General features: G+C 39.9%; 3 protein-coding genes across 3 annotated transcripts in view; 2 read left to right on the forward strand and 1 right to left on the reverse strand.

The window, feature by feature from the left end:
* dlx4a (distal-less homeobox 4a) overlaps positions 1–1,464 on the forward strand; it is an 8,959-nt gene extending 7,495 nt beyond the window's left edge. Inside the window, exon 3 of the mRNA XM_042087885.1 lies at positions 370–1,464. Within this exon, the coding sequence (XP_041943819.1) occupies positions 370–615 (246 nt within the window). The 3' untranslated portion in view covers positions 616–1,464. The remainder of the gene's footprint in view (positions 1–369) is intronic.
* A 2,159-nt stretch (positions 1,465–3,623) lies between these two features.
* Positions 3,624–6,659, reverse strand: LOC121706270 (homeobox protein Dlx3b-like). Its single transcript, XM_042087881.1, has 3 exons — positions 6,122–6,659; positions 4,970–5,154; positions 3,624–4,624 (listed from the first exon to the last, which is right to left on the reverse strand). Exons 1-3 carry the CDS (start codon positions 6,453–6,455, stop codon positions 4,313–4,315), a joined length of 831 nt encoding a protein of 276 aa, XP_041943815.1. The 5' UTR covers positions 6,456–6,659; the 3' UTR covers positions 3,624–4,312.
* Positions 6,660–7,938: 1,279 nt separating this feature from the next.
* On the forward strand, positions 7,939–12,662 carry LOC121706281 (dual specificity protein phosphatase 3-like). Its single transcript, XM_042087896.1, has 3 exons — positions 7,939–8,171; positions 9,621–9,853; positions 11,875–12,662. Exons 1-3 carry the CDS (start codon positions 8,050–8,052, stop codon positions 12,072–12,074), a joined length of 555 nt encoding a protein of 184 aa, XP_041943830.1. The 5' UTR covers positions 7,939–8,049; the 3' UTR covers positions 12,075–12,662.
* The last annotated feature ends 3,604 nt before the right edge of the window (positions 12,663–16,266 follow it).

Here is a 16,266-nt window from a genome sequence, read left to right on the forward strand (position 1 = left end):
TTTTTCCAAACCCCATGCGTGGCACTTGCATGGAAATTGTGAATGTTTGCAATTCTGTGGCACCCGGGAGAGCTGTCACAGCAATTAAGACACTTTAAACTCTCTCCCCCTGCACCCAAGCCTTGCAAGCCAACACTTCTTTATGGCTGTCAGATATTTATGTGGCCAAGTGCTGCTCGCATGCAAGGTGAATGAGTTGATATTTGATTGGTCTCAGTAATAAAATTTTCATGTGTCAACCACATTCAACACCTCATCCAAAGATGGCTTTTTATGGTAATGACATTGATAGTGATCTCTCTCTCTCTCTCTCTCTCTCTCTCTCTCTCTCTCTCTCTCTCTCTCTCTCTGACCTCACTCACTTCTCAGGTTAAGATTTGGTTTCAGAACAAACGCTCAAAGTATAAGAAGATTATGAAGCATGGCTCGAGTGGACCTGAAGGAGAGCACCTCCATGCGGTTTCTTCCGCGCCCCCCTGCTCTCCTGGAATGCCACCTCTTTGGGACGTTTCTATGACGAACAAAGGAGCCCCCATGCATTCTGGCGGATATATGAACTCGTTCAGCCCCTGGTACCCAAGTCACCACCAAGACTCAAGAACTCAAATGATGTGACGAGGACCATCCCCCATGCATGCACATCCGGTCCCTGGGTGTCCTCAGAACTGCCTGTCCACTGAGGTGGCTGAGAGAGTGACTGTCTGTAAGATGTGGATGCAAACTCAACTCCCACCTCTGTTTGTTTTATTTTTTTCCAGATATATACATGCAGGAATGCTTCAGTATGAAGGTTGTAAACTGTTTTGATGTTGCTAAATTTCCATCTTGACAATTTGACTTTTCAAATGACTTTTCCACTCCGACAGATGTTGACTTCACTCTAATTGGACAGATGGAACAGAAGTTTTTCGTCCAGCTGCCTTGGATTGACATGGATTTTCTATGATAACACAAGTGCAAAATACCTTCCAAACTCACTTTTTCTCAGTTGATTTTGATATGAGGCTCAAAACTATTAACACAGCCAACTGCTGTCAAAAACACACAGCCAATTGCTGGCTTATCTACCAGATGAAAACTGTCTGATTGAATTTCATTTTAAATTTGTTTATCTGGATTACCTTTTGCTTATTTTGTTTTATTAATCTGTAGCATCAGACCATGATTCTCCAGTACATTTACATTGAATAACACTTATTGTCCCACATAGTTTTTAAAAAAAATGTTTTGCTCATAGTTTTCCTCCTTTTTTTACAGGAAATGCTATTTGACAATATAATGTCTAGGACTTTTTCGTAGACAATAAAAGACATATTTGTGGTATATTTGATTTTAGTATATTTTCATGTAACAATTTTTATCAAAATATCTTGAAGTGTGTTTTCATGGAACTCATGTATGCAATAACCTAAAGACATTTGTGTTATTAATGGCTAAAATAGTAAATGGGCACATTGCTTAGGATTTATGTAGATATTGTTGTTATTGTTGTATGCCATGACATAGCTCTATTTTTAAGTCCTTGTTGACAGAAGTTTATTTATTTGGGCTTTTTCACTAATCTCACCATGTGTAAGGCTTCTGTGACTGACTGCAGGTGATGGCAGAGTATCTATTGTAGTCATAGGGTGTGACACAGCAAAATGCAGAGATGTGGTCCCTTTTTCTCTTTCTAGACAACATCTGTATAAGCAATGGGGGCCTTATTTGAGGAATTCCCTAAGCTTTGTAAAATGCTCACGTCAATTAAAGGTCATTTAGGGCATGGTTGTTAAATGGAGCTTTCACTCAGCCAGTATAATTACTAGCAATTTGCAGACTACAAATGTCTCTTTTAGTATGAAAAGGGTGCACAGGGAAGGCACGATAGAGACTGTTGAGAACGTCTGGGGGATGGAAAAGATTCGCCAGTCGCCACATCATGGAACCATATGCAGGTGTGATGCTGATAGGTAGGCAAAAGCTAAAGAATGGGAACTAAAAGTCATGTGAAGGTAGGAAATCACCATGTTTTATGACTCTTTGGCTGACGTGTGTGTGCTTCCTCTTTGTGGAGCATCCCATGAAAAGCATTTTTGTTGATAGTTCAATACACGCTTTAAAGTAGCCCCAACGCCAGAGAATGCTAGATACATCCGTCACTTTTTGAATGACAAACGAGGCAGATATAAATGTGTTTGCTAACAGGATTGAAATGTGAAGTTGTATACTTGACATTAAGTGTTTCGATGTTTACGACTTAGCTTACCCTTGATTTTTTTTTTTAAAGACAAAAATATGATTAGACCTAATTCAAGTAATCATCAATTGATTCCTGAATGTTGAAGAATAATACATATGTTTTATTTTATCTCTTCACTTGTAATTATAACAAAAATACATCTGAAAATATTTGAAATGTTAGCCTACTGTTTTAAATTCATTTTTATTCCAAATTCAAGTCAATTTGAAATTGGCTGTACATGAATATTATGGTCGTACTCCTCATGCTCCCGTGTCGAGAGAAGGACAATAAAGTATCTCTAAACTTGCGCAGATGCTTATCAACAGCATCTCTGCCATGACACCGCTTTATTAGGCCTATATTGCAGACATAAAAATAGACTATGGTCTGGAGGAACAGAGGGGCATATACCCATGTTAAATAAACTGTAGCTACATCCATTCCAACCAATAGGCCAAACGGTTTTACAGGGGACATGGCTAGTTCCACAGCTGCATGGTGTATAGTGTATTTGTGTTATTGTTTGTCCATTACGACGACGATAGATTGTCCCAGCCCGGCCGAAACCTTACACCTTCTAGGCTGGTGGCTGCAGTAGCCTACCCTCGGCGCTCTCCCATCCAACCTCAAAATCACCCTGTTCGCCATGTCTGTGGCCAGATCGTGGACCTCATGTTTGCCAAATGTGCTCACTACAGATGATGCTTTCCTAAGTGTAGCCTATATTTGCTAATCCGAGTGACTTCATTCATTCCCTTGTGACAGGCACGGGAGGGATGGGTGGGGAATGGCCACACAAGCAGTAAAAGAATCTCTTAATGCGAATCTTGTCCAACATTATTTCCATCATTAAAAGGACACACTGGAATCCGCTGCGCGTTTAGCAGTTAGAATGCAGAAAATGCTTGGCTTGCTTGGCTGACTCTTTAATGCAGATAAATAAGTAGGCCTACGTAATCATTTCACTGAGCCATGACAATAAGGGGCAAACATCAGCCTCATGATACGTCAAAGACCACAGCATACCTCATTTCATGAGGTTACAAAGCACAACATATTTTTAGATGTTACCCCCCCACACACACACAGACACACACACAAAGCGATTAGACTGCTTTTATCATGGTTTGCGCCTTACGCTCGTCTCACTTTTAAAGGGACCTGCTGTTATTGGCAAAGAAAATATTGGCGAAATTTGGAACAAAAACTCTTGAATTATCCTGTATTTTTAAATTAGATTTTATTGCATTATGTCATTTCTTTGTCATCATTTCTTATCAAGTTACGCGCCATGATTTCGACCTAAAAAGGTTTTGTAAAACCCTCTTGACTGTCTGTCTGTCTGTCTGAAAGTCTATCTAACTGTCCGATTTGTCCTAGGACCAAGGCTAATTTTTTCTTTAACTGAAATAACTGGTTCTGTTGGGTTAGCCTACTTCTAAGACAAGTGGTAACTACCTGTCCATCATCGAATGGGACTGATTTAGGCCTTTTTCTGTTCAAAAGTAGTCTGCTTCACAGATTTAAAAAAATGTTTACTTTCACGTTATTATAGCCTACTTACCAAAATGTAAAACAGTACCTTGCCTAGAATTCGCACAAATTGCAGTTACAATACTGGTTTATTTAACACAAATGAGTCAATTGTGTAGGCCTAATGTGTTTACTGTTTCGATTGATCAATCAATTTAAATGGCCTAATACTAATAGGTCTGTGTAAAATATATTGCTTTGTCTTAACAGTGAACACCCTCTCAAAAGCAAAACCATCCTGATAACATTAATTGAAAATTTAAAAAATGTAGTAGGCTAGTGTACCACCTGCAAAGTTTTTAAAAAGGCATTCTGATACAAAAGCCCAAAGTTTAAATACTCTGATCTAAATGCTAAGAACACTGACAGCGCATGCAGTAGCAAGATTTAAATGCTGCCAAAATGGTAAGCAAAATGACAGTGCAAACAAAAAAACATTACCAAAACAACAACAACGTTATATCCGTAATATTCCTTTCATCCAACGGACGGACGACATGAAAATAGTCCAATGTCATGATGGATCTTAAATTCACTGTAGAGCGCCCACAAAGGTCAATAGGCATGCTGCGTAGAGGGTGGCGTATGGTGAACCGAACTCGGGTGCTGAACGCCTAAATGGGAGGCTTGCTGATACCAGTGCTGGCTGCAATCGTCTACAAAAGGCGGTGAAGAAGGATGGAGCGGTGGAGGAATCTGCCCTCTGTTGGCTGCGTTAGTGTGTGTGCTGGAATCCCATGCTGCAGGGGAGGGGGGCGAGTTGCATGCCATCGAGTCGCTGGCGTTCGGACTATGATCCAGTGATAGTTCTCCGTTTTTGTACAGTTTCTTGAACTTAGACCGGCGATTCTGGAACCATATCTTCACCTGGAAGGCAACACATAATTTGTTATTAGTTCATACAAGCTATATTTTTGTTGTCAAAATGTGACCAATAAACCTTGCTAAGCAGGTTTACCTGCAGGTATCAGCAGGTACCAGAACCCACATAATTTGTAGATATACCATAGAGTTTAATTAGCTCATTGAGAGCTATGGCTTCTCTTTATTTTGCAGCACAATAATATGATTATAAAGAGTTGCCTATGTTCTGCTTCATTTTGACAACTTTTGACCAACGCCAGAGAAATGGATGACGGCCCGATTGGTAAATGAATAAGCATGTTCCAAACTGAGATACACAAGCTTCGTGAGCTAGAGTTGTTAACATACCTGTGTCTGGGTAAGTCCTAGCTGCGCCGCAAGCTCTGCCCGTTCCGGCAGGGCCAGATACTGTGCCTTTTGGAAGCGCCGCTGCAAAGCTGTCAGCTGGTAACTGGAATAGATGGTTCGTGGCTTGCGAATTTTCTTTGGTTTTCCGTTGACCATTCGCACTTCAGTTTCCGGTTCTTCTTTTACTAAAAAAACATTGAAAAAAATCATAAAATTTGCACAAAATAACTGAGTGTCGAACAAAACATCAAAGAAATTATTCTTAAGTTGGCATAACGTACGACATTGCAAACGCTTGCATAACTACAGGACAAGCAGACCAACACCGAAACCAAAACATATAATTTAGTAGGGACTTCCAGTCTCTCCCTCTCTCTCTCTCTCTCTCTCTCTCTCTCTCTCTCTCTCTCTCTCTCTCTCTCTCTGTATATGCGAGTTGCGAGTTATCTCTCTCTCTCTGTATATGCGAGTAAGGGAGAGAGAGAGAGAGAGGAGCAGAGAAAGAGAAAGAAAACAAGTTTAGGCCTACAGGGTTTATAGACTCCAGGGAAGCAGACACATACTTGCGCAGAGAGGCCTCGTTTAGTCTATTGCAAGGAATGCACTTTGGGAAGCACATTTGACTACATATAAATAAAGTAAATAAGACGATGCAGTCTATTGTTTTGCACATGAACAACTGGCAGAATACAGTGTTTGATGCACAGCAGGCCTCCTTCAGACAGGCTACTGTGATCTCAACACAAGAAGCAAACAAGAAATGAGCTAAAATTATTCTTATTTTATTATTATTATTATTATTATTATTATTATTATACAGTAGCAGTAATTGCTGGTGCTGTCTGAAATTATCGACGAAACAATCCTGTAACTGACAAAACAATGTAGCAAAACTCGAAAGAAAGAGTTTAGTTCTCTCACAACATTTAATCAACATAAAGGACTATGTGCTTTCCAACTGGGCAATACCGACTGGCTTACTTTTTCATCAAAAATATGGATTCGACTAAATAATATCTTGCATATTGCCAAAGCTTCAACTTAGTAAATTGATTATCTTGTTGGCAGGGTGATGTTGATGTGTTCTAATTAATTTCACATCCAACCAAACCGACGTCACTGACAGAAGGCCCTGTGGCTCAGTTATCTTACCTGTGTCTTGGGGTGTATGTACTTCCCTACAGTAATGTCCATATTGTCTGTACGGATGAGAATAAGGATACTCCGTCTTCATGGAATATCCACTTGATGCTCCTAATCCATTTGGGTTGTACTGTTGATAAGAATATGGACTCATCGAATGGGAATATGGTTGGTAGTAGTCCTGGTGGCTATGCGACGTATGCCCACTATAGTAACTCATGCCAGCGACTTCAGACTCCGGAGGGGTATGTAGGCTTTTTTCAGGTGCTTGTTCAAACACCGATGAGCGAAGCAAGTCGGACGAAACGCTAGAAAACTTTTGCTCTGCGAGGATTCCGCTCATTGCGCGCCGTCGCCTGTGAAGGTCCGAGCAACAGATTCGTTCGCCCCGTGGAAACTCACAGCCCAAGGTGGAAAAAATAATCCAAACAATTTCGTGAATAAATTAAGTGAATTACTTAAGTTAGAGCTCTGTTTCTTAGTCAGATTCTCTTCTTCGAACCAATGCCGTCGACGATGCGTCTGTTCCCAAACCGGTGATTCGCAGACTACCCAAATAGGCGACACCACTCGGCTACAGCAAATTACGCAGCGCAGACGTGGGTGCAGCATTTTCATTGGTGCCCTCGCGTACAGTATTATACAAACATCTGTTGGAAGCATGTAGGCTACGAACATTTCGGTCCTTCCCCTCCTTGTCAAGCTATCTAAGACTAGCATTTTCCTCAGTTAGAAAGAGTTCCTGATTGTCGGTAAAAGTCAGAAACAATAGGCTAGAATGTAGGCTAAGATTTTGGTAGACCGTACATAACTCTGCATTAGGTCTATTTAGGCTAACACTGATCATATGTATTTGACGTTATGTACATTACATTACATTACATTACATTACATTACATTTGGCTGACGCTTTTTAACCAAAGCGACTAACAACATGGTAAACAGTAAGTTTTAGAACAATTCTCACAATTTTAGGACAGTTTAAAAAAACATTAGAGTACAGTAAGAATAAGTGCGTCGGTGAGTGCTGTTTTTAACAGTTACTTGTCAGTTTAAAACGGCTGGTGAGTGCTAGGATCAGTAAGACTTGTTGTAAGTGTTGCTATGAGAGTAGATGTTCTCTAAAGAGCTGGGTCTTCAGGAGTTTTTTGAAAGTGGAAAAGGATGTCCCTGCCCTTGTAGGAACTGGCAGTGTGTTCCACCAACGAGGAACAACAGATGAGAAAAGTTTGGATTGGCTTGAGCGTACCGGTGGTAGAGATAGACGTCGTCATGTAATGTAATACAGGTCAGAACACCCCAGGGAACATCCTAATTCAAACTGAGTTCACATCCTCATCGTGGAATGTGTTGGCTATAGCCTGTTGCCCCTGCCTGATGACATTCAGTTACAATTTGACGATGATACCACACAGCAATTTTCTATAATGGAGACACAATGAGAAACCGTAACAATACTTGGGAAGTATCTAATCACACAAGTCAGCAGCACACTCTAGGGCCGAAAGTGTATAGCGCACGCAGGAATCAGACCGAATTTATTGTTTAGCTTCTTACGCTACTTTCGTATGACCAATACACTCGAGTTACATACTGTCTTTGTTTAAGGTTTGGCAAATGTAAACATCACCTGGACAAAAATTAGACCTCGTGTAGCCTAACGAGGTCTACATGGATATACGGCTCTGATACTGGTAAATACATACTGCCATCTAGTGGAGACATGGTAACCACACAGTTAAGAAGCATGTTTGGTCGTTTGGGGGCGTATTTGAGACAACTCGGCTGAACAACTTTATGTCAGAGTCGACAGTCAGCCTGCTTCGCGCGCAGTCTAAGCAAGGAATCACCACGGCTTTATGACACATACAGTACATTAGCTTACTGTAGGTCTACAACTGTAATAGATTATTTAAGACTCAACTAAACTCGAAGGCATGGCTGAATATGAGGTGTCCGTGCAACAGCTTAATGACCTACTGACAGACGAATGTGGATTGTATATGATGCCCTCAAAACACTGCAACGAGGTTTACCCACGGATATATGTTGGAAATGCGTGAGTGGGCATGTTCTCTGAAACTAATCGATAATATCAGATTATTTGTTGTCTAGCCTAGCATTTAACAGATTTTTTATTGTGAAATACCCTAAACCTAATTTGCATTAGGCCTTTAATAACGGATTGACGGATCGTGTAGAGTTGTGTGTGTGTGTGTGGGGGGGGGGGGGGGGGGGGCACAACTTTTATATAGAACGACACAGAAGCTATTATTCCCTTGGTAAACGTTTCAATTAAAATCGTTCCAATGTGTGCAAGCTCTCCCAGAGCACCTCATACAATCTCTCTACTCTGACTTGCCTGGGGGCTTTAAATAGACTCACTATATTTATGCCATCACTCCCTCCCTCCTCTCTCTCTCTCTCTCTCTCTCTCTCTCTCACACACATACACACACTCACACATACACACACACACACTCACATATAGAACATATGTACTGTAGAAGACCAAACAGCAGACCATAGACCCATGCAGGTTGTGAAACAGATGCTGTCTTATCAAATTGCATTTATTCAGCTTTATGGAGGGCTGAGAACAGACTGGATAAGAGAGGCACCTTGTTATGTAATGAAGACAGTCAGTTTTGTCTGTGGTTGTGAGCATCCTCTCTGGACCTTCCCGCTCTTGTCTCGTCTTTCTCTGACGGAATGATGAATTATTGACCAGAGGACTTATAATAGGAAAACACACTCACCGGCTCTGTTTTCTGGTTGGCTTGGTTTTCTGTATGCACACAATTGACACAGACAAAGCACTGACACTACTCTTGGCTGTAGATTGCTACCCTATGCAATTCCAAACATGGAATCTTTATCTATAGCTCATAACTTAAATAACCAAAAGGTATATTAGCATTATGCATTTGATATTTCAGCTCTGAAGAAGAATGATAAACATTTGAAGACGTTCTCCCTTTTATTTAGTGACAGAAGCGGTTGTCTGTGGTTAGCTGTTTCTTTGTCACTGAGATGAAAGCACCTCATAAGTAGGCTACCTGCAGCTTGTTACCCATACTCAAACAACGTTCTCATGCACTTCATGTCTCAAGCACAGCAACATCCTGTCAAGTCATTTGTCAGAAGTTTTAAAAAATCAAGGTAGCACGCTAATCTGAAGTCTAAAAATAGCTGATGCAGATATGTTTGTCACCTTACTTTGATAGAGAATGTACTTTGGGGTTTGATGCTAACATATGTCATGCTTAATGATAGGAATATTTAACCTGCACATTGGATACAACAGAGAGAAATCTGTCATGTGGCAAGAGCAAAACTATGGATTACAAAAGATGTGGAGTCCCTAACGCCATTGCTGTCAGGCCCACGGTGGACTGAACAGAGTATAAGTGCCTCAGTGTTGTCTGTGTGGTGTTATTACATGTCATCATGACCGTGAACAGCAACAGGAATCTGACCTATTTTCTGACCCAATGTGTTTCTGCAGGTTTGTGGCCACCAGTGTGATACGCCTGCAGCGTCTAGGTGTCACCCATGTGCTGAATGCCGCCGAGGGGAACTCGTTCATGCACGTGAACACCAATGCAGAGTTCTACGCTGGCACGGGCATCGTCTACCATGGGATGCCCGCCAGTGACACGGACCACTTTGACCTCAGTGTCTACTTTGAGGAAGGAGCTGATTTCATTGAGAAGGCACTTGCATACAAAAATGGAAAAGGTAAGTGTAGTTATTTCAGTTAGTTTGAAATTGGGAATAGGTCTTTGTGCATTGCATATTGCATCATGAACATTGATCTTGTGTGATTACACAAGAGAGTAGCCTACCTATGAAGCAGATGGCATCTGAGAACTCTTAACACCAGAGGCATGATGGCCAGGGTGTCATTGAGCATGCAGGAGTTGAGGTAAAAGTTCACCTTAAAATACAGTACATACAGAAAGTATTCACAGCGCTTCACTTTTTCCACATTTTGTTAAGTTTCAGACTCATCTTAAAATGGATTCAATTCATTTTTTCACATCAATCTACACACAATACTCCACAATTTTATTTACATGAGTATATAGACCCTTTGTTATGACGCTTATAATTGAGCTCTGGTGCATCCTACTTCTATCAATGGTCCTTGAGATGCTTCTACAACTTGATTGGAGTCCACCTGTGCCTAAATCAATTTACTGGACATTATTAGGAAAGGCACACATCTCTTTATATAAGGTCTTACAGTTGATGGTGTATGTCAGAGTGAAAACCAAGCCATGAGCCATGGTCCGTAGACCTGCGAGACAGTGTTCTGGGAAAGGATAAAAGCACATTTCTGCAGCATTGAAAGTGCTCAAGAGCACAGTAGCCTCCATCATTCTCAAATGAAAAAGTTTGGAACAACCAAAAGTCTTCCTAGATCTGGCCATCAATTACAAGCGTCATAACAAAGGGTCTAAATACTTACTGTATGTAAATGGAATATTTCAGTCTTCTAATTTTTACAAATGTACAAAACACTCCAAACAGGTTTTTTTGTGGAGTGTTGGAGTATTGTGTGTAGATTGATGAGAAATAAATAATTGAATCCATTTTAAGAGGAGTCTGAAACATTACAAAATGTTAAAAAAGTGAAGCTCTGTGAATACTTGCTGTATGCACTGTACAGTACATGAGTCAAAGGCAGTAAATAACATTGATTAAAGGCAAAGCTAACATGAAAAACATGGATAAAGCACTGCAGAATGCACTTTTACTTTGTCATGATTGTTATTAAATTAAATTCACCTAATAGTTGGTTTGTGAAAACTAATGTAATAGATATTTCTTGGTAATGGATCCTTGCTGTAGAATATAATATATCATTAATTATTATTAACTGTAAATGCAATTCCAAGGAATTACCAGTGCATGAAAATGCAAACATTGTGATGTAAAATATCATGTGTAGTTAAAACAGATAATGCAGAGATGAGTACTAAGGTGTTGCTAGGATGGACATGGTGGTTGCATGAAAGTTGATAGTTTAAAAGTTGACAGTTTAAAAGTTGAATGTAGATAGTTTAAAAGTTGTTGATAGACATATAATGTAATGGATGTTGATAGACAGAAAGTTTAATGGATGTTGATAAGTTTAATGGGTGGATGGGTGAATGGTTTAAACAAGATGGATGGATAGAAAGTTGGATGGAAGGTGCCTTATATCCTTAGAGAGAGACACAAAGAGAGTTGGCCTAGTTGAGCAGATGGCAGTTGATATAGGTGCAAATCAGTTTAATTGGCTCTTTGAGCAGCTGGCAGTTGATACAGGTGCAAATGTGTTTAATTGACCCTTTATGATGTCATAATGCTAATGCCAAGTCTACGGGGAAAATAAGCTTGTTTTTTGTTAATATCTCTAAAAGTATTATCAAAAATGAAAAATACATTGCTCAAGTGTTCTTTTCAAGACCTACATTAGGCCTACAACGTTTCTACGTTAAACGGTTGAAGCTGAATTAGACATAGAAATTTTGGTTGGAAGAACAAGAACAAGAAGAAGACTTGGGATAACAGAACAGTGCATTTTCAGGCACTGTAATAAATAACCCAACATTACTTGTGATTAATTCGGTAGAAACATGTGTATTCATATTTCTGTAAGTAATTACCTGAACAAAAGATACATTAGAACCTGTAGTGTTGCAAATTTGATTTCAGTTTCCTCCAATGCAGTGCCTTAACTCTCATGACCTTCTTCCCTGTTCCACTTATAGGCAAGGTGTATGTGCACTGTCGAGAGGGCTACAGCCGCTCCCCAACTCTGGTCATCGCATATCTCATGTTGCGGCATAAAATGGACGTGAGGACAGCCTTGGCCTTGATCCGACAGAAGAGGGAAATTGGCCCAAACGACGGCTTCTTACGGCAGCTTTGCCAACTCAATGATAGACTTGTAGCAGAGGGAAAGCTCTAGAGAACAAACTATTAGGGGGACTTTTTCTTTTCAGGTTCTGATATTGCAATTGCTTTTATGCTTAATTAGGCACAATAAATAATAAACTGTGACACACAAACAACACAAAAAATACACACCCAAATACACACACTTTCAACAGACACCCAGTATATGCACACACACACACACACACACACACACACAAAATGACTGCAGTTCCTTTTTTGCTGGCTGGTCCAGACACAACCACTTACTGGTAAACTAGCAGGGAGATTCTTCTTAAATAGTATGTTTTACAAATATTGAGTATGCTGTTTAAAGCTCATTTGCACTTTATGTATTACATCGCACTGATGTTGTGAGAATTGTTACTGCTGCCATTGCATGGACCAAATACTAAATTGTGGAGTTTATATTTATGGATTTTTAACAGCCTGCCTCTGATTTACATGCTCTGTGTCATCAGTCCTGTTAAAATCACAGCAAATAAACCAGTATGGATGTATGAATATTACATTAAGTATTACATTCCGTCTACATATGCTGTATGAGTATCCATCTGCTTATAAAGGACACCAGTATCTGTTTTGTCAGAGCTGCTTTTGATAAAATCACTGTCACTGCTTTTGAGAGCTGCTTTTGATAAAATCACTTATTATCTTAACCTACCCATGTGCCTACTGTGATGTTTCTGTGTAGTTTGACTGAAGTTGTGGGGCAGCAGTGGCCTACTGGTTAGTGCTTCGGAATTGTCCTAATGATAGGCTACTTTTAAAATAGTTACGAAAAGCATTTAGTTTAGTTTTGGCCGGTAAAAATTATGTCTAATTTTTTCATCTACCAGCCACTTTGGCAATAGGCCAAAAAGTTAATTTCGACCCCTGGATGGTGAAAGTGTTGTGAATCAGAATCCTTTCTGTAAATGTACATATTGTGGATTTCTTATGTTCATTTGTGATTGTGTGTCTTTGGTCTGTATGCAGTGTATCCTTGAATGCTTATAATTCCATAGTCAACAGGGGCAGCCGTGGCCTACTGGTTAGCACTTCAGACTTGTGACCAGAGGGTTGCCAGTTTGAACCCTGACCAGTAGGCACGGCGGAAGTGCCCTTGAGCAAGGCACCTATCCCCTCACTGCTCCCCGAGCGCCGCTGTTGTTGCATGCAGCTCACTGCGCCGGGATTAGTGTGTGCTTCACCTCACTGTGTGTTCACTGTGTGCTGAGTGTGTTTCACTAATTCATGGATTGGGATAAATGTAGAGACCAAATTTCCCTGATGGGATCAAAAGAGTATATATACTTATATACTTATACTAGTGTTTCTGAGGTGAGGTTGTGATGTGAAGTGATGCACTGTGTTTGTATAATGTAGCCTATCTCTAAGATACACAGAAAACTGTTTTGCAGTTAGCCTTAGCCAAATGTAAATATATATATATATATATATTATATATATAAAAAAACAAATATATATATATTTCATGAAAATAGAAAACATCACAAATACAACCATGAATCGTTCAAAAATATTTTACTAAATCACTTCCCATAACATCATCTCTCCATGATCATTATTGTCTTCATTATCTAACAAATTTGGAAAAGCATACACAATTAGGTTTATCCTTGGAAAGGTTTGGCAAGTGTTTGATTATTCTAGATTTAGTATTGTTTCAATGATTACATAATATGTTAGTAAATACAAAATAGTTATACTTAAAGAATGTTACAACAAAAATGAATATTTTAAAATGTATTTCACACAATCACATGGTTACATTTCAGTGGACATCTGCTCACATGCATCTGATATGTTGCATACATTTGTTGAATTTAGCATTTGCTCTTTCTTTCCTGCCCCAAACCCTAGACATTTCTTCTCTCTTCACACCCCTTTCCTGTTTCTCAGATTAAGTCAAGATATATTTCCCCTTAAAGGAATTATCCGGAGTAAAATGCACTTTAGATCAATTTACGGATGATTGGGAGTACATACGTTGAGTTGACATCCAAATCATGTCATTCATTTTGTCGCCGTTTTAAAAAAAAAAAAAACAGTCCAGTCCATACAACTTCATTTCAATTTCGAAAGAAATACTGGACTATGTTTTAAAAAAAAAAAAAAAAAAACGGCGACGAAATTGTGAATTTCCAGAGAGTGTTACTCCACACTCAGCAATCGACTCCTACGGACTTTCCCCTGAAGATGGTAGCAAAGATGGCAACATTTCCGGAAAGGTACTGGCTTGATGAAATTCATTCTGGACTCTCTATCCGACCACATAAAGACCTCGGGATACTTCGGTTTGGCTTTAGGGACCCTCTACTCACTACCACGTAAGTGTAATGTTGTTTGGAACTGTAGAAGAGGTATAAAAATAGAGTTTTGTAGCGGCAAAATGACATGCCCGCGTCACTTCCAGGCTAACGAGTTTTGACTAAAAACTGTAACATCGAACTTTCTCAAAACACATCCGAATGACATGATTTGGATGTCAACCCAACGTATGTACTCCCAATCATCCGTAAATTGATCTAAAGTGCATTTTACTCCGGATAATACTCTGCCTACAGTATACTTAAAGCCAGTGTTGTAGTCAAGTCACTATGCCTCGAGTCCGAGTCCAGGTTCGAGTCCCCAGTGTTCAAGTCCGAGTCAAGTCCAAGTCATTAAAATTTCACATTTTTTACATTTTTACATAAAAAATTCCAAGTCAAGTCCGAGTCGAGTACTCATCCGAGTCAAGTCCGAGTCGAGTCACTATTGATCCACGTCGAGTCTGAGTCGAGTCCAAGTCCAGCACTAAAGTAAGCATAGCCTACATGTCATTCCATTTTTTCCCATTGCAGATGAAATCCTTAAAAGCAAAACGGACAATCTTCTGTCTCCAAGCAGGGGTGCCATCACTTGTGTGAAAGTATTGCCAAATTTCTTGCCAAACCCAATGTGTTGTATTTATTATATCGGAGAGAATCCCATACCATAGCCATACCATAGCCTATATGCCTACTCATAATAAATGAGCAATCCACATCCCAATCACACAGGCCATTAAGTCACATTATGCTGTTACTGACTGCTGACAATTGTACTCTGTAGACTGTAGGCAGTGTTGTAGAAGTTCATACTTCACAAGAGCTAGATGGACGTTGGAATAGGCCTATTTTGTAAGAGGTAGTGTGGATCATAAAAGGGCCTCCCCCGGGCATTTTTTAAAAATTCTGGCTGTTAAATAGCCTACACAATTTTAGCGCAGTTTGGGAGGGACAGAAACAGAGCAGGGCCCGACTTGGTAGCTTCTTTCTGACTCCCATGACGTGAACACTGGCTACCTGCAACAGCATAATGTTATCACTTCACTCACTGACACTATGGAGACATATTTCACGTCAACAATGGAGATGAAAACTAGCTTTCGGTTAACGGACATGCAGATCATCAGCCTAATTAATTTCTTTGCGCAACAGGCCACATTCTACGTTCATTTCAGCGAGATGAGTGAAATAAATGTTTTTTTAAGCTGCCATCGCCATAGGCTACTATTTGCTACAATATTCACCTGTTAGAAATAGAACAAGTTGCTATTTCCTTTTTTTTTCGTGCAGTGGATTAGGCTATCAAATCGCTCGTTTGAACAGTAACAGTAGGCCTAATCCACTTCATTCGTGGTTTTAAATATAGTTGTTTCTGGCCTACCCACTAGTCCCCAAACTAAGGCCCGCCACCTCATTTTGGGTGGCCCCCCAAAACATGTCCGTGGTATATAGCATCCGGCCCGCACGGGAGTACGACATCGTCAAACTATAACCTCCGTAATTTCCCCCATTCATTCTCTTTGGCGAGTACACATGTAATACTCTTTTTGTCCACTGCTGGTTGTTTTGGCGCTGTTTCGCGTTTGCCATAGAAAACGGAATGAAACAATGCAAGAGGCCTATGCTGACTGCAGAAGTATTCTAAAAGTTTATTAATTAATTGTTAATAACTAACTAACTTCTATTCAAGTCATATTTCTGGGACTTTCTGGGATAATTATTTCTATTTTTTATTCACTCGTTCAAATGTTCATACAGAGTTCACAAAGTTCTCATCAGGTGAGGCAAAGTTAGAATGGTGGTCATTTCAGATGTTTTTGCCAGCACTTCATAAAACTCTCATAGTTTGAGAACTTTAAATTATTTGTAGGATATTGCTTGTACACAACTTGA

The sequence above is a fragment of the Alosa sapidissima genome, chromosome 3, assembly GCF_018492685.1.
Source record: "Alosa sapidissima isolate fAloSap1 chromosome 3, fAloSap1.pri, whole genome shotgun sequence".
NCBI classification, from domain to species: domain Eukaryota; kingdom Metazoa; phylum Chordata; class Actinopteri; order Clupeiformes; family Clupeidae; genus Alosa; species Alosa sapidissima.

Coding starts and splice junctions, on each gene's coding strand:
- LOC121706270 (XM_042087881.1), bottom strand. CDS start 6,455: ATGAGCGGAATCCTCGCAGAGCAAAAGTTTTCTAGCGTTTCGTCCGAC. Junction 5,155..6,121: donor ACATACACCCCAAGACACAG/GTAAGATAACTG, acceptor ATGTTTTTTTAG/TAAAAGAAGAACCGGAAACT. Junction 4,625..4,969: donor TAGGACTTACCCAGACACAG/GTATGTTAACAA, acceptor GTTGCCTTCCAG/GTGAAGATATGGTTCCAGAA.
- LOC121706281 (XM_042087896.1), top strand. CDS start 8,050: ATGGCTGAATATGAGGTGTCCGTGCAACAGCTTAATGACCTACTGACA. Junction 8,172..9,620: donor CGGATATATGTTGGAAATGC/GTGAGTGGGCAT, acceptor GTGTTTCTGCAG/GTTTGTGGCCACCAGTGTGA. Junction 9,854..11,874: donor TGCATACAAAAATGGAAAAG/GTAAGTGTAGTT, acceptor TTCCACTTATAG/GCAAGGTGTATGTGCACTGT.